The 18,060-nt window shown below is 44.3% G+C and overlaps 1 protein-coding gene across 1 annotated transcript in view; it reads right to left on the minus strand.

The window, feature by feature from the left end:
- Positions 1 to 465: 465 nt before the first annotated feature.
- The window catches only part of PLEK (pleckstrin), a 32,757-nt gene continuing 15,162 nt past the window's right edge, over positions 466 to 18,060 (minus strand). The window contains exons 5-10 of the mRNA XM_082426074.1: positions 16,298 to 16,389; positions 12,318 to 12,502; positions 10,793 to 10,897; positions 5,765 to 5,848; positions 4,851 to 4,920; positions 466 to 3,180 (exon numbers count right to left, since the gene is read on the minus strand). Coding sequence (XP_082282200.1) covers positions 3,044 to 3,180; positions 4,851 to 4,920; positions 5,765 to 5,848; positions 10,793 to 10,897; positions 12,318 to 12,502; positions 16,298 to 16,389 — 673 coding nt within the window. The 3' untranslated portion in view covers positions 466 to 3,043. The remainder of the gene's footprint in view (positions 3,181 to 4,850; positions 4,921 to 5,764; positions 5,849 to 10,792; positions 10,898 to 12,317; positions 12,503 to 16,297; positions 16,390 to 18,060) is intronic.

Here is an 18,060-nt window from a genome sequence, read left to right on the forward strand (position 1 = left end):
ATTCATCCATCGATGGGCACTTAGGTTGCTTCCATATCTTGGTTACTGTAAATAATGCTGCAGTAAACATGGGGGCAGAACCCTATGCAGTTCTGAAACTCCTCATTCATAGCAGAACACAACATGAAATCTTAAATGATTCCTTTTGTGGTTTTCTTTTTACCCTAAGGGTGACATTGGGTGGCAGCAGGGGGTGGGGGAGGGTTTGTCCATAGGAGGCTTCACTTGAAATCCACAGGAAATGATGTGGATGCCGGTTTAGCTTTCTCGAAGGTCTACAAACAAGCACTGGGACACTGGTTGTTATTTTCATCTAAGCAAGTTCCTCGTTCTGCTCTCGAAAGCCATCTCCCTTTGGTAGGATTTTAGCCACTGTATGTGTGTCTATGAGACACTTAACGTCTTTCCTTAAATTAGTACTGTGTTCTCCACCTGAGTGGAAGATTCTCACCTTACAAGGCCTCCTTCTATTTTTTTTTTTCCCAAAAGGGTGTTAGATTTATCAGATTTAAGGCTTTATTTTTCTGACTTGCTATCAGTCACATGATACAAGAAGCCATTTTCCCCCTTTATATGTTCTTTCCTAATTCTCCCATAAATGATTCTCTTCCAATTTATTTTTCTCTCCACTCTAAATTGTAATCCTGGGTAAATGCTGAGCAGCCCTTTTTCCAGCTTCTAATGTTCTTCAAATGGAATTGACAGGTAGTACTTTCCTTGACCCATATCACTGAGGGCAATCTCTGTCTCTCTGGGGCTCAGCCCCGTGTGGGTTTGCTAATTTCTGTGCTGAAGGGGCCTGAGTATGATTTCTAAGCCAAAGAGGTTCAGACATAATATCTATACCTATACTCTAAGTATTTACTTTGGCGAGTGACACCTTCGTTCCAATTGCCCCTGTTAGGAAGCCATAATGATGCTTTGAATTCTCTGCAGACCACAATATACAAATGTGCAGATTGTGCAATGCAAATCCCAAGAGGTGACAAGCACCTAGACTACAGTGTGACTAATGCTCCCTGGAATTAAGCAGTGCACACCCTGCACAACCATACTTAGCAGCTTTTCAGTGGGAAACTTCTTTTCCTCTAATGTGAATCATTTTCTGCATTCTTAAAAATAATGGCCTTTTATAGACTCTTTTGCTTGCCTAAACATTATAATCATGGTCTCATAAATTAAAAATTACTGATAAAGGCTTAGAGAATAGGAAGATATACTGTCCGTATATCTTCCTTTTCCCTAAGCCTTATCTTTATTTTCCCCATATTTTATTTTCCCTATAATCTTGCTCCCTAGAATATACTGACTTTGTTTTTAAAAAAATTGCAAAGACATTGGGATGACTTGAGAGATGACAGATGGTGTTATCCTCAGTAAGGGAAAGTAGGTGGTAAAAAAGGAGAGTCACTAATGTCAGGCAAAACATCAGAGTCATGGTACCAAGAAGATGCTAAACATGGTAACATTTATTTCAAAACTCAAAACTGATTCCATATTAATAAATACTTTTAACACTGAATATAGAAAAACTACTATGCATGTTCTAATACAGTTTACTAAAGAATCAGAGAAAAGGTAGTCTTTCATCTCTCGGCCATTGAGAAAACAATCTGGAGGTAGGAATAGCTTCAAGGATATCGTGTAGAATTGGGGGAGGGAAAGAGAGGAGTTGATAAAATCAGGAAGAATTTTCTACTCTCCTTTCCTCACTAGGGCCTTAAAATTAAACATCTGAAGTTGGAAAATACACCTGCACAACATACCAGATTTCCATCTCAATTTTGGTTTAGAATCACTAGTTGATGGACGGGGTCAAAAATTGGAAACAGGTACCCAATTTGAATCTAGGTCAGATCCCTCTGGCTGATGATGGGTCCATGAGGCCCCTCAGAGGCCAAGCAGGAGACCGGACAGCTTGTCCTTAAAGCATATGCTTTAAGGCACAACCACAGTATCTTTAACTCAAGAACTGAAGGCGCGGCACAATGTGACGGCCACCTCCACGCGCTGTCTAGATGTAAGTCCTTTCAGAGCTGTCTTTGTATAAACTCATCATCCAATCAACTGGCCTGTGACCCAGCCCCTACACCCTCTGGAGCTGGGGGGACACTTCAGGCGGGCAGCTGTCCAGCCCCCTCACCCATGGAGGGACCCCATAGAGAAAACCCCTCTGGCCACTTTTTTCTGTAAACACTCAAATGAAACAGAATCTTGCAGATTTGGAGTTCCTGCTCCTAATTAGAAAAAATGGTAGAGAAATGCTCTGGAAAGGGACAAAGATAGCCCCGAGGCAGATCAGTCTCCAGTGCGAATGGAACACGCCTGCTTTGAGCAGCTTCAGGACGTGGAGAGGACCCTGGGCTACTCCTGGTTTCCTCGGGTCTTTTTCTCAGAAGACATAACTTTCCAGGTTGTCGTCACAAGGCTTCAAGCTAAAAGCCAACACTGCGGCGCTGGCTCCCAGGAAGTTTCTGGGTAGGGCAAGGAAGGAAGAGGGTTCTCCTTGACCGTGATATATGATCTTGTGGCCAAGAGCAAGGGAAGGCAGCAAAAGGGGAAAAAAGAGGTTTGTATCTAGTGCTCGTAGTACAGATGGGCAACAGTTTTAAAGGGAAGAGTTGTTTCAGGTTCTGAAGGCCAAGACTTGGTCACAGAGGGACTCCAGCTGCACTGCCATGCGTATTAGAATCGCGGGGCTTTTGAAGCTAGGGGGGACCTCAGGGCTCTCTTAGTTCAACGTCATTTTCCAGAGGAGGAACCTGAGGCCTGGAGAGGGTAAGCAACGTCCCCAGGCCACACAGCTTGTCATATCTGCCTGGGGGACACAGAGAGTGGCAGAGAGGCCTCAGTGAGCAATGCGGTCGGTGTAGGCGAACATCACGCAGCACGTGGTTAGTTACATTCAGGACCCCCGAAGATGACAATGTCCCACCCCTGGGCCCTTTCTCGTTGATCTGTCGCAGAAGTGGCCAGGTCCTGGACCGAGCTTATCCATGAGGTTTCCTCGGGAAGCGGGGTGGTGCAGGTCGCCGGTGTGTCCTCACTTCCCCGTCCGGAAGGCCGCCTGGATGGCTTTGATCCACTCGGTACGCTCCTTGGGGGTGGCCGCTTGCAAGAAATAGTGAACTTCGTCAGCCGTGATGATCTCAAAGAGGTTCTCTTCTTCACTCTTCTTGCCTGGTGAGAGAGAAAGTGACAGTGGGCATGGGCACCAGAAAGGCCACCTACTTCACCCTCCTTCTGCAAGCAATGAAATCCCCATTTTTCAAGCGTTCCAAGAAAATTAAGGATGTGATTTTCAAACTTACCATCACTGTATGATCGTACATATTCATTATATGATTATATGTATAGTGCTCATATATACAGGTATGTAGCATGATTTTGTGTGTGTGTGTGTGTATGTGTGTTTAAGAAGTAAAACACTCAAGGGGAAACATTTTATAGTTTATAAGCAAACTAAATTTCTCACTTTTGCACACAAATAGTGTTTGTTTTTTTTTTTTAAAGGGGTTTAATCTCTTTTTATTTATTTATTTTTGGCTGTGTTGGGTCTTCGTTTCTGTGCGAGGGCTTTCTCTAGTTGCGGCAAGTGGGAGCCACTCTTCATCGCGGTGCGCGGGCCTCCCACTATCGCGGCCTCTCTTGTTGCGGAGCACAGGCTCCAGACTCGCAAGCTCAGTAATTGTGGCTCACGGGCCCAGCCGCTCCGAGGCATGTGGGATCCTCCCAGACCAGGGCTCGAACCCGTGTCCCCTGCACTGGCAGGCAGATTCTCAACCACTGAGCCACCAGGGAAGCCCCACAAATAGTGTTTAACGAGTAACCCTGTAATAGTGTCCAGTGAGTATCTTTCCTCCACTCACAATATAAACCAAGATCTGACCTCAATATATTTTTTTAAAACACCAAAAAAACCCCCGATTCACCACCAGTGCCATCAGTATAGCCTGAACTGGTTTTTATCAAGGGCTAAGTGAGACTCTTTGCTGAAAGATCGGAAGGCAGCAAACTTCCCAGTACTGTGACAAGACCTAAAACACGTCCATCTCAGATCAAAAAGCAGCACGCTCTCCACCCCAACACTCAGGAAGACTCTACGGGGAGAGGGGAGTGAGCAGATCCAGGCATAGTAAAAATCTCGGCTTTTGCAGCTGCAGTGTTTTCCTGTCAGCCTCTATAACCTCATAGACCCAAAATGACAAGGAGAAACCAGGGTCTGGATGTCTGAACCGCATCTGCCCACTGACACCACTCATCCCTACACCTGAGGAGACATGGTCATTTCATCACCAAATCATAGACTTGTGATCAGGACCCAAGGGTCATCTGGTGCGACTCCATCATTCTCGGAGGAGACGGGAGAGCCCAGATTAGTTAGGCAACTCACCCAAAGTTGTGCCACTCACTAACTAGCCTAGACCTAACTATAACCCAGGAGCACTTCCTCCTCCCCATACCGCCTCACGGCACAAATGTTCCTTTTGTTGTGGGATATTTCCTAGTCTGTAAAAGGTTCCCTTTAAGGAATGTCATGGCTCAGTCTCAGGCATCAGGAGGTAACAAGTGTCTCCACCTAAGCCGGTTCTGAGGTGGTGGATTTTTCTCAGCCTTGCACTAGGATTTATTCAAGGCATTCACAAAACCACTCCAAGTCCCCGAAGCCCAGAGAGCCAGGGCAGCAGTTGGGAGAAAATAGTTTTGGGTCTCTGTAAAGTTTTCAGACAGTAAATTCATTCATGCCGGAGTGAGGGAATGAGGGAGTGATTGCTGTTGACTCAGGGTGCCCAGGTGTGGGAAGGGAGCCTGGGTAGACACACCTCTCTCCCACAAAAATTCATTCTTACCATCTGGGTTGCTCTCCACTGAGGTCACCACGCAGCCTCTCAGGCGAATCGTTCCCAAGGGATCTTCCCCCTAAAGGAGAGAGGAGTCCTTCATTATGTTTCCAAAGTAAAATGTATGGGTATACTTTATCCTGTTGGTGCAAAAGCCACACAGACTCACTGCGTTGTAGATAAGAGCAGAAAGAGATGAAAGAGAACCCCTTCTGGATCCCCCATCCCTCACTTCACACAGCGGGGAGGTGTGGGAGCTGGATGTGGAGACACAAGTCAATCTGAGCTTCACATCCGGAGGAAAGTGGCAGGCAGAGGAGGCAGTGAGGCTGAATCATCACGTCCCATGACAGAAGGACCACATGTTTCCAGAGCCCTTTGGCCCCAGGCAACAGACATAGTAGTATAACCTTCACAGGAGGGACTCAAAGAGCCCTGCCCTGCAAGCAGAGGCTGAAGACCCAACCCAGGTAGACATGGCTCATTTTATTGAGGAAAAAGCCCTCTTCTGAATAATCAACAGCCCAAATGGCTGGACTCAAACAATGTTCTCACTGAAGTAGGCCTAGAAGAGGAATTATCACTTTTTTGCATATTAAGCCAAGAGCACAGAGTTGGATTGGTTGAGTTCCTCTGAAAATATCAGATTGGGGCAAACAAAGAAAATTATGTTGAGTTGACCAAATAAATGACCATATAGTGATATTTTCTTCCATCCCTGTGATTCTGCTGGCCTCAAAGCCTAAGATCTCAGATCTTTGCAATCAGAAGGGGTAGGAAAAGGCAGAGGAGGGTGAGGAAAAATAAGAGGGATCGTGAAGAGGAAAGGGGCTTCAACAGAGCAGAAAGGGGCCTGGGAAGCCCAGTGAATAGAAGCAGCAGAGGCTTCTAGTGGGATGGGTTTATCGAGCACAGCCTCTCACCCCAGCAGGGTCATAGTAGTGCAGATACGCAGGGTCTTCTCGCAGAATGAACTTCCTCACTTTCCAGTTCTTCCGCCTATGCCCCTGTATCCAGGATCAACACAGAAAAAGAAAGGATGAGTTCTTCGCATCACTCGGTACACCTAGTACCTACGTGATAAGTCTTGTTGAGTTGAAATAAGAAAAAAATAAAGATGAAATCCTAACTCCAGGAGAAACCAGGCCACAACCCAGACCTTTGTCAGAGAGATAGCAGTAGATAGATGTTATTAAATCATGGATTAAGTTATTTCTAAGATTGTCTTACAGCTTTAGCGTTATATAAGACAGTACTATGTACAACGTACTGTGTTAGGTAATGGGAGGCTATCAAGAAATTTAAGACATGGCCCTGTTCTTCAAGGAGTTTATAACCTATGTGAAAATATAAAATAGCAAATGTCCAAATCAAATAACATGTATAGGTAATGAGTTTCAAAGGATTTTTAAAATATTTATTGTTTATTATTTGGAAACTTAATTTGGGTTTTTTTGGTTTTTTAAATTTTTACTGAAATACAGTTGATTTACAGTGTTGTGTTAGTTTCAGGTGTACAGCAAATTGATTCAGTTATATACACACACGTATATATATTCTTTTTTAGATTCTTTTCCATTATAGGTTATTACAAGATATTGAGTATAGTTCCCTGTGCTATACAGTAGGTCCTGGTTTCAAAGGATTTAAATGAAGAGTGTGTAATTGTGGGTTTGGGATGTCAAAGAGAGCCTCATAAAAACCTACATTTATCCACGTGGGACACACAGGAGTTATATAAGTGAGAAAGACGTGGGTGGAAAGAACAATGACAACAAAAAAAGCAGCGGTGGGAATGTCCAAGGCATATTCAGACCCTGATGAGTAAGACCAGTCAGGCTAGAAGGCAGGGTTCATGAGGAACAGCAGAGGCAAGTTTGGAAAAGTGGAAGGAGACAGTAAAAAATGAAACACGGGGTGTATTGTCATTGATGGCTTTTGAGTTGGAAGCGAAAAGATTACAGTGACATTTTAGGAAGATTAATATGGTGACAACATACAGGATGGCCCAGCTGGCTAGGTTAAAGATAAGCCAGGGGAAATATAATATGGTAATAAGAAGATCATCAAGAAATGATTGCAACAACCCTGGCATAAAATTATTAGGGACTAACAATGGGTAGCAGCAATGGGAATTGGAAGCAATAGTGGTTGTGACAGACATGACGAAGAAGAATAGGACTTGGCCCTCCCCCAGAGAATTAAACATTGACATTGTCTAGACTGTGGGTTCTGAGGCAGGATTTGTGTCTGTTTATCTTTGTTTCTCCTATGGCCAGCACCGTGCCTGGCACACGGGAGCCCCTTCATATCTGTTTGTAATTGCCTTGAATTACCCAGTTATTTCAATTAGCTGATAGTAGTTGTTTAAAATGTTATGTTAAACCTGATTCTATGATTTCCCACAGTAAATTCAAATGACAACTCCAGAAGCTAAAAAAATTAGATTAGAAAATGTATAGTTTCTATCTTGCCAATATGAAGAATATTGTATGCTATTTCTGAAACACCACATGCTAAGAGGCACATATACAAATTTTCCAAAATTTTTCACTGCGCTTGTATAGAAAGCAATGAAACGTCTGTGATTTTAGCAAACTGTGTCTCCTTCATAATGCCAGGTCAGAAGAGTGTAAAGAGAGCTTTCAAGAATGGGTCTAAGTTATTTGGCAGGGCGTCTGGTCAAGGAGCTCAGCTCCAAAGAACCTTTTACTTGCCTGAAGAATGGAGCCAGGAACGCTGTAGAGTCATATGGGAGAACAGAGAATATTTCTATCTGCAGTATCACATACAGAATGGCTTTTGTAAAGCGTCAGTTTCTAGAATTCTTGTTATGAGTGCCTACTCTTTGCCTTAGCTGAGGCGGCCCATAGGCTGAGGACACTGAGGCTTCTGCCCTACGCCGGTTCCTCTAGATCCACGAATACACAAGTCACATTCTCTTACGCAATTACTGGGTGAATACCAAGTACTCACAAGTCAGTGGAAGAGGAAGGTACAGGAGGATGTGAAATCAGCCAACCCTGGCCAACCACCACATTGTCTTTAAGCCCTCACTGGCATCACAATGTGATGCACTGAAGAGTTATCTTTCATTGACCGAGTATTTCCTGGGGTATTTTAAGGAATGCATGCATGCCTGGGGTTTCCAAGAATTGTTGCTGCTCTGTCAGCGTCATCTATGCGCTGTGCCATTTTATACAAGGGACTTGAGCATCTGCAGATTTTGGTATCCGTGGCAGTCCTGGAACCAATCCCCTGCGGATACTGAGGAATGGCTGTGCTTATATTCGATTTAATTCCCTCTAAAAATATTTGTTGTCTATTACAGACCAAGAAAGATGCTGAACTCTGTAGCAGATACAAGAAAAACACATATAACACAAAGAATCTCCTCATCAAAGAATCTACACGTGGTTGAGAAACTAGATATTTTATTCGCTGTCGTCACAGAATGAATTATATGAAAAGGATTATATTGAATGTAATCCAAAATCATTCATCCTCAAACTTGCTCGGCCCCCAAGTAGAATTATTTCCTCTGGGATGAGAGAAGGAGGGGGGAAATGGGGGGGAGGGCACTGACCACCAGCTGGATGCAGCTACTTCCCACCTGTGAGGTAAGGGGCACGGGTGTCCTTTTTCGAGATAAGCCTTCTACACAGGTAAGCCTGGCTAACTCCTAACAGTAGACACAGGGTAGTTTAGTTTTGTGGTACTTAAAGAGAAGAGTTTCAAAAATTTCTCAGGTGATTCTGCTATGAACCAGGATTGTAAACCACCAAGACAAGAGATTGGAGACATTAAAGGGGGCTGTCAATTCAAGTAGAAGAGGTTTTTCTTCCCTCTACCTCCCCCCAAAATTAGAGGGGAGAATATTGAAAAAGAACACAATTCCTGAACGCACAAAGATTTCTGTTTTCTTCCTGTTAAAAGGAGGCTTCTGACTATTTAAACAGTGGTACTTTGACAATAGGATAAATTCACTTCTTTTAAGAAAAAGGTGGTTCTTAACATTGGCCACATGTCAGAATCTCTTGGGGACCTGTAACATGCAGAGACTCTGATTTAATTGGCCTGGGGTGCAATTTTAACAGATCCCTGGAGGATTCAAATGTGCACCAACTGGGCAATCGAAAGGCTAACTTGCACCTACCAAAGGCCATGTAAAGAAGGCGAGGGAAAACAGGGAAGTAAGCCTACTTCCAGTACCATTACTTTCAACACACGCTCGCACCATTACCCTCAGCCAACTTTTGACCATCCAGCATCTCCACTGGGCCCTTTGCCTGGACACGACTCCAGTCCAGCCGGGACTTTGTTTACCCCTTTTCAACCTTCATGCTCAGTTTCCTCAGGGCTCCACTCTAAATTAAGGCTTGTCAGATCAAGTAACTCAAGAAAAGTCCTTCATGGCTGATAACAATATAGAATTATAGAAGACATCAACAAAAAGGAAACAATGAAATTCCCCCCCCAAGTGATTCCTGCCTTAACAGCCACCTTTCAGCACCTGTAATCAAAGAGCCAGATAACGTAGGAACGTTTGTCAGAACAAATGAGAAAGCAGGTGATGGACAAGCTCTGCCTATGGGCAACTGCCAGATCCTTCCCTGTATAAGGCTGGCCCTACTCCTATGCTCATCCTTTAATCTAGTCAGTGAGCACCCTGTCATAAAAGTTAGTAGAATAGTCTAGAATTCCTTCTAAACCGTGGCTGTATTATTCCTCAGGACCTCGTTCTCTCAAAACCTGATGTGAAGGTAAGTTTTCCGCACTAATGCCCTACTTCCCTTAGTGAAACTCAAAATCCATATCAACGTTCTCCTTTTTAAGTATAAATACACGCTCAACTTTGGTTCTTCTCTCTTCACCCTGGAAGTCCAGGGTCCTATTATAAGTCAAATCTCTCAGTCCCACGGGACCTGTAGACAATGCATGGAAATCTCCTTATGGCATCCAGATTCTCTCTGTTACGTACTGAGAAGTGCCTTTAAGACAGCTCACAGCACAGCCGCGAGGGCAAGACCTTGGCCTTAAAAAGCAGCTTTGGCTTCTCGACAACATATGCTAGCCTCAGTTGTTTCACCCTGAATATTCACATATTTTCCTGTAGAGGTGCTGGCCCTGACTTCCTCACTCAGCCCCAGCCCTCGTGTTCTCTTACCTCTTGGCATCCCGTGCCTTAGCGCCTGGTAACTAACCAGAGCTCTTCAGCTCACCCCGGCCCCTGCCTTCCAGACTGACAGTGGCCAGGACTGGTGGACACCTGGTAATTACTGAGTCTCTGCCCTCCGAGCAGATGTGACCTTTGTCTGCTGCTGCTCTTGCAGAGCTGGTCTGGATTTGGTCTCACCATGACCTACCCACAGTCTGAAATTGTACTTCCTTGCTCTCAGTGGTTTATGATGTCCCTCTTCCGGGTATGGCCTGTTCCTATTTCCTGGTTGCTTTGCAGGGATGAGGGATAGGCCAATGGAAGTACTTTCACTATGAAACATCCCTGTCTTTTGAAGGCATCTCTTAGCCAGCTGATATCCTCCAGCTAATGAAATGGTCAGCATTTTCTTGAAACATTGATAGAAGAATTTCCCTATTTTATTTATTTATTTTTAATTTTTTTGGCTGCACTGCACAGCATGTGGGATCTTAGCTCCCCAACCAGGGATCAAATCCACACCCCCTGCCGTGGAAACGTGGAGTCTTAACCACTGGACTGCCAGGGATGTCCCGAATTTCCCTATTTTAAGGTGTTTCTGCCCTGCCTGCCTCAGTCCTCCTGACCTAATGCCACTTTGATCACCTACTTAAGTATCTATCTATCTTTCACTAGGTGGGTGTCATTTTCTACTTGACTATTGACCAAACAAACAAAATACCATTTGGTGATTTAGAATACAAAGGACTTGGTAAGGGAGAAAGGTTAGGATGGAATAGTAGTGACCACTCACCTGCTTCAGTAGACATCCCTGCTTGATAATGACCCCTCTGAATTCTTCTTTCAGAATCACATCATCATCACTGGAATTCTCTTCACAGAAGAACCCGCTGTCTGGCTATTGGGGAACCAAAAAGCAAGTTTATTTTCCCAGTCTTAGGCATATTGCTACTTATACCATCTCCATCTCCCTCTCCCCTCCAACCACTCCTTCCCCCTGTGGTTTATTGGTTTATTCCAACCTGAACTTTAAAGTTTCTGGGGGTTTTTTTTTTGGTTTTTTTTTTTTGGCCTTACAGCGTGGTATGTGGGATCTTAGTTCCCTGATCAGGGATTGAACCCACGCCCCCTGCAGTGGAAGCTTGGAGTCTTAACCACTGGACTGCCAGGGAAGTCCCATCGAGATGTTTATTTCTTGTTGCTAGATGCTCTCTTGTCTCCGCTCAAGTTCGATTTTATCAATATCCTTTCATTTTCTTGGGTTCCCCAAGCTATATTGGAAGTCTAGCTCAGCACATCTTTTTTCAAAGCCTTTCTTCTCTTGGGACCTTCTGGCCAAATCCCTGAAAGCAGAGTTGGCTAGTTTATAAGACACTGTGCACACAACACAATCTCCATAATGCCCTCCGCCACTCAGCTCCTCCACTTTGAGAAGACCAAGCCACATCCTCTGAGGTCAGGAGGGAACTGGGCCTTGCTCAGCTATAAGAGAGCAATGAATCACACAGAGGAAGAGGAGCCACTGTGCTGGGTATTTTTAGAGTCCCACATTTAAATGGCTATAAACAACCAGATCAAAATTCTGAAGAAAAAAAAAAATTCTGACAGGGGAACTTCCCCAAAGTGAAATGAAACTCTCTGTGACATTCACTTCATTTTTAGAAGCAGCTTCCTTACTTTTGTGCTCTGACCCCAAATACAAACAAAATTGCCAAAATCCCCCTAGAAATCCACTTTGCCAGATTTCTCATGTAACCCAAGATTAAGTCCATATTGTACAATATAGTGTTTCCCAATCTGTGGTAAGCACGCCACCGGGGATACTCATGGTGCAGGGGGAAGGAACCTGGATGAACACAGGTATTGAGTCACATATTTTCATGTTTATTTGGAAATATAAAACTGGCCCATTGTGATTTTACACATCTCCCTCTAGAAAGGAAGCTCCCAGAGGGCCATAATTTTTGCCTGTTATTTTTCTTTCCACTACTGTATCTCCTTTGTCTAGGTGGGTGCCTCTCACGTACTTGGGCCTAATAAGTTTTTATAAAAGGATTCTTGCTTGGAATAAGAATAGATAGAGCAAATTTTTAAAAGTAAATAAAGAAAACTATTCAAGTGAACAATATTTTCCTTTAAACGATCTCACTGGATGTGACAGTCACCGTGGAGGGGGACAGCTGTCAAGTCAGGGACATGCATCAATGCTGTAGGGTTGGGCTCTTTCTTTCAAGGCGGATATGAACTGAAACCAACCCAGACCCCGCCCAGAGCAGCCCCCAAGCCAGGAGGAGTAGATGGGGAGCTCTCTCACTCACAAAGTAGTAGAAGGCGTCGGGGTTGTCGAGGAAAGGGTTCTCAGCAGTTCCGTCCACCGCGTTTTTGGAGAGGTCTCCAGCAGGCTGCAGGTACCCCTCGTTGAGCAAGGAGGAGGCTATCACGAGGCCCTCCTGGCGATTCCGAACAGATTTATTGGAAACCAGCCAGTCGATGACACAGTTACCTGGATGGGACCATCAGAGGGAATGTTAGCTCTCTTTACCAAAGAACAAGCCACTGACAGTTGCCCCTGGAGAGCTCCGGATGACCCAAGGGTCGGACTTGTCTCATCTTCCCTATTACTCCAAGAAGGAAAAATGAAATCCGTGGGACAGCTACCTAGAAACAAAAGGAACCATGTAAAATGTTTTAAAAAACATCTACAGGGCTTCCCTGGTGGCGCAGTGGTTGAGAATCTGCCTGCCAAGGCAGGGGACACGGGTTCGAGCCCTGGTCTGGGAAGATCCCACATGCCGCGGAGCAACTAGGCCCGTGAGCCACAACTACTGAGCCTGCGCGTCTGGAGTCTGTGCTCCGCAACAAGAGAGGCCGCAATAGTGAGAGGCCCGCGCACCGCGATGAAGAGTGGCCCCCGCTCGCCACAACTGGAGAAAGCCCTCGCACAGAAACGAAGACCCAACACACCCAAAGATAAATAAATAAATAAATAAATAAAGGAGTTCCTTTAAAAAAACATCTACATGCTCCTTAAGGAGCAATGCATGCATAAAGAAATAGTTTTTACTAACCCACTCATTTATTCCATTAATGACCTAGAACTTCTGCTAGGAGCTAAGTTCTGTGATGGGTGCTGGGGAGGCTTCCTCAGGGAATCTAAAAGGGAGATCTGGGTGATAAGTGTTGTGACAAGTGCTTTGCTGTGGATGGATACAGGGAGCTGCCGGGTCAAATCTGCAGGAAGGCGTGGAGGGGTGGGTGGGGGAAGGGCTACTGAGTGTGCGCCATCAGGAAAAGTTTCACAGAGGAAGTGACACTGAGTGGCTGCTTGCCAAGCATCTACTCAGGCGGGGGCCGAGAGAACCAGCAGGGGCTGAGGGAGCTGCAGTGGGAACAGATTCACACAGGCATGAAGCAGCCCCGCTGGTGGGTGGGGGGACGAGTTGGTGGAAAGAAGGCAAACAAAGACAAGAGAGAGAGGAAGGCCCAGTGTGAGTGGGGAGAGCTTTGGTGGCACATTAGGATATTTGGCAGTGAAGAGCTATTGCAAGTTTTTAAGCAGAAAACACCATGACAGTACGTGTATGTCCTAAATTTGAATTTGATTATGTCCCTTGCACCGAATGTCACACCTTAGACAAGGGTCTAGCGGAGACCTTGAGAAGCCATTCAAACAACCTTCTGCCTCAAGAGAGGATTGCGAGGAGCCATCAACTGGATTATTAGCAGGTGACAATGAAACTTTATATGAAAAATATTCTGTACAACCAACAAGGTCCTACCACACAGCACAGGGCACTATACCCAATATTTTGTAATGACCTATAAGGGAAAAGAATCTGAATAAGAATATATATATATGTATGTATAACTGAATCACTGCACTGTACACCTGAAACTAACACAATATTGTAGATCAACTATATTTCAATAAAAATAAGTAAATAAATAAAACAGAACTGATGAGGATGATTATAATTTTTGTGACTTTCTGTTTGAATTAAAAAAAAAAATCCCACAAGGACTGAGAGGCAAAGAATATAGAAATCAATTTTCACTGCAAAGTAAAGGAGCTGTTACAGTGGAGGATTACTGGACTGAATGTCAATATTATGACATAGTATGAGTGTGTTTCGTGTTTGGTAATTGCAATCATTGCTGCTTTTGTTGTGGTCATCCATTTACAATGCTTGGTGTCAGTCTATTTATCTCTTGTAAAAATAAAATACAGTGTGTGTGTGTGAAAAAAAAGTAAATATAAAAAAAAACAAATTTCCTTCAAACATTTTATACATATATATATATATATATATATATACACACACACATATGTATTCTGTACAAATGTAGCCAACCAGGGAGCCAACATAACAGGTCCCAGGTCATCAAAGCAAGAGCAGTAGGGTATGCCGTCCTTGAAACAAGAGTGAAAGCAGTTGATTAGTGTACCTTCCATGAATTTCATATACAAAATGCTTTGCCCACTTTTCTTTCTCTAGAAGGATAAACTAATTAATACTGCATTTCTGACTTTAGTCCTTGTAGTGACCCTGTAAAAGAGGTAGGGTGGTAATTACAGACCTCTTTTAAGAATGAGAAAATTAAGACTCAGAGGGTTTAAGTGACCTTAGGCCCGAGTTACACCTGCAATGGCCTTCACTTGAGTGTTCTAATCCTAGATTCCATATGTGTTCAGCTAGGCATGCTGAAGCTCGAAAGACAATTTCAGTCTAGTCTCCCCATCACCTGACATTCCAGGTCCTCCATCACATGTCATCAGTGCCTGAGTCCCGGTCTCTGCCCCAGACTTGTCTCTCTGCTGAGACCACCCGAGTCCCACATGAAGGCTCAAGCCACCTGAATTTCTAGAACCCGCTCTGACCTTCAATGGAGAGAGCTTAAGTAGTTCAAGCCCAGTACTCTGGGACTCAGTAAGACATTTCACAGGAAATAAGTCTGACCTGGACCTTGTGCCCAGATCTATATCAGAACCTCCCCTTGGTTTCTTTTTCCAGAGGCTTTGTCTTGGTGACCTCAGTCCTACTTGAGTTAGGGCCCTGCCTTATTCTCGGTATCTTGATTCCAAATCTCAATGCTGGCTTTTCTGATGCTAATGGGCTACTGCCTTGACTCTCTGAGGATGAATTCCCCTGGGATACTACCCCCCCCACACCCCCACCCCCCCATTACCCCAGATCGCACCCTTTATCCTCCACCTTCCTAACCTTGACCTCTACCGTTTTTGTGAATTATCTGTTGATTGGACAGCCCTTTGGATTCCATCTGTTATATCTTCTCAGTGTTTTCCTCTCCTGACCTCTATTGTCACCATAAGTCAGCCATGTCTGACATCTGACAACCTAGTCCCAAACTGTACTTCTCATTTTTTTTTCCCTAAGGAACCATCAGTCCTACCAGGCTGGTCATTTTCTTTCCCTGATGAATATTCTGGAAATCTCAGCCCCATAACTTTGTCCTCACCATCTGCTCAACCTAACTATCCTCATCAGAATTCCTTCCCACAAATACTTAAAGAAATTCTACCCATCTTTCAGAGTAGAATTTGGGCACCACCTTCTATTCACCCCCAACTACCCCTGAGTTCTTTCTCTTTTCTGAACACACAGAATTGATTGTCTGTGCAGACATGTGACTTCTTAATCATAATAACTGCATTGAGAGCTTGCACCATATAGTACTTAGTGTGTGTTCTAAACACATTACAGTTACAGCAAGCCTTAATGTAGGTGCCCTACAATTATCCCTATTTGATAGACAAGGAAAGTGAAGCACAGAGAGGCTAAATTATTGGCCTAAGGTTTTACAGCTAGTACGTTGAAGAGATAGAATTTGAACCAAGGAAGTCTGGCTCCAAAGAACATGTTTTAAACCACTACACCACCTCCCTAAACCCATAATACATAATGCCTCGCCCTGTGCAGCCTCAGACATCCCGAATATTGCCACCTAAATCTTACATTGGGTATCTTGATTCCTGTTTATCACCTTATTCAACTCTGTGTCTATTTCAACATCCTGCCGTTTATTGGAAAACAAAATATGACCCTTTGATTGATATAGCTGGAACTTCTGAGATTTTTATCTTGAACGACAAAGTTTTGTTTTACCCTTCTTTCTCCTTCCATGCTGGGGAAGTTCAAGGATCATGTCCACCAGTCTGCATTCCATGACCCCACTGCCCGCCCCCATGCTCTACATCCGTCACCCACACGTGAGGCTGAGCTAGGCCTCCATACCTCCTGCCCCAGAAGCCCCACTTCAGACTCACAAGGCCTTTTACCTGTGAAGCAGTGATTGAAAATCTTCTTGTCCTTCTCTAGGTTCAGTTCTTTTACTCCTTTTTCAGTGTCTTTCATGGACAAATACAAGGCACTGCACAGATGAAAACACATGGATGAGCAGGAATATTTCAGAATGGCCAGTCCTCTCTGGGATTTGCCGCCTTGAAGGGGCTGCCCCTGAGTACAAGCTTCCCCCTCCCCAGGTGAACCCTGAGCCTAATGTCTCCAGTAGATCATAAGTAGATCATTAGAGGGCAGAGTTCATAATTGCATAACTTTGTGGCCTGAGCAACATTCAGCCAAATGTACTGGGAAGGTACTTAACGTCTCTTAAATTCACTAAACGCTGCTTGTTTAATTTTTAGTGTCTGAGATGGAGAGTTGCCCCCAGTTAGGTGCCAAAGATGAAAGGTTCTTGGGGCTCAATCCTCATGTCCCATTTCTTTGTGTCCTTCAAGAGACCATCTGGTATAGACATTTGCCTCCCAGAAAGTGAATGTCTTGACTAAGCTAATCCTTTATCCTAAAACTTAGGAGATAAAGCAAAACAGTGAGACATTCTCATTTTTGTCCTTGAAGTAATAAACTAAAGATAGCCTTATCAGAGAAATTGCAAGCAACAAAACCCAAGGCCACTTTCATGCATCTCATGGCTCCACATAGCACAAGTATCATTCGCACTTAGCTCTGACAGCTGTGGCTAGAAATGTGATAACTTGACCACCCCACCCAGCAGCTACAGCTAGACTAGGCAACTCCTCTTGGGTCTTTACCAAAAAGCTTTCTTGGTGAGAGAAAGTGCTCATTCTCTCTAAGCTCAATGCACAAATTTCATCAGACTCCTGTGACCTGCCACGTGCTGCATTAGGCATGCAGAGGGCTTTTTTCAGTCCCCTCCTAAGGACTCCCCCCATCCATTTTGTAAACAGAATCCTGGTTGGATGCTTTAAGTAGCCAATATGGAATTCTTCCTGGCAGGGCTCCTGTTACAGGATATGTTCCGCATAAAAGCAAAAACCAGCAAAAAGTAAAGAGACTCCTAGAGAAAGGGGATCATGTGATATCAACATTTAGGCAACAACCATCACCTGCAATTCCAGGCCAGTCAACATCAGAGGTCATTAAACTAGGCCAAGGCACAAATGGCTTCCTGCTAGGAGAGGTGTTCACCCTTGCTGAATGTGTGAACTTGAACTTGAAACCTTACCTAATAGGACACACAGCCTCTGCCTTTTCCTACCTACCTATAGATCCTGAAGCTTTCTTTTAAGAGTATCTTATTATGGCTACTTCATAAATACAATGATGCATCTCTCTCTCTCTATCTCTCTCTCTCTCTCTCTCTCTCCATCGCCCGTCTCTCTCTCTGCCAAGATTACCCAAAATGAGGGAATTTAAATTCCACTGCCTCCTCTCCTCAGCTGCTAGACCTTAGAGAAGCCACAATCACTCCTTCAGACCCAGGTAAGCATCTTAGTAAACTAAGTGCCAGTACTAAGGACCTGGAAGGGTGGATACAGCCTTTAGAGGTGATCAAAGTAGGCCTTGGAGCAGGATCTGTTGTGAGATTTCCTCAAGAAGCAGGGTGGGAGGAGGGAAGAGTGAAGGGAAGCAAACATAGAAAATCACCCTATGGAACGAAGTGAAAGAGTGGCATGGACATATATACACTACCAAATGTAAAATAGATAGCTAGTGGGAAGCAGCCGCAGAGCACAGGGAGATCAGCTCGGTGCTTTGTGACGACCTAAATGGGTGGGAT

This window comes from Balaenoptera physalus (genome assembly GCF_965194825.1).
Source record: "Balaenoptera physalus genome assembly, chromosome: 15".
Lineage (NCBI taxonomy): Eukaryota > Metazoa > Chordata > Mammalia > Artiodactyla > Balaenopteridae > Balaenoptera > Balaenoptera physalus.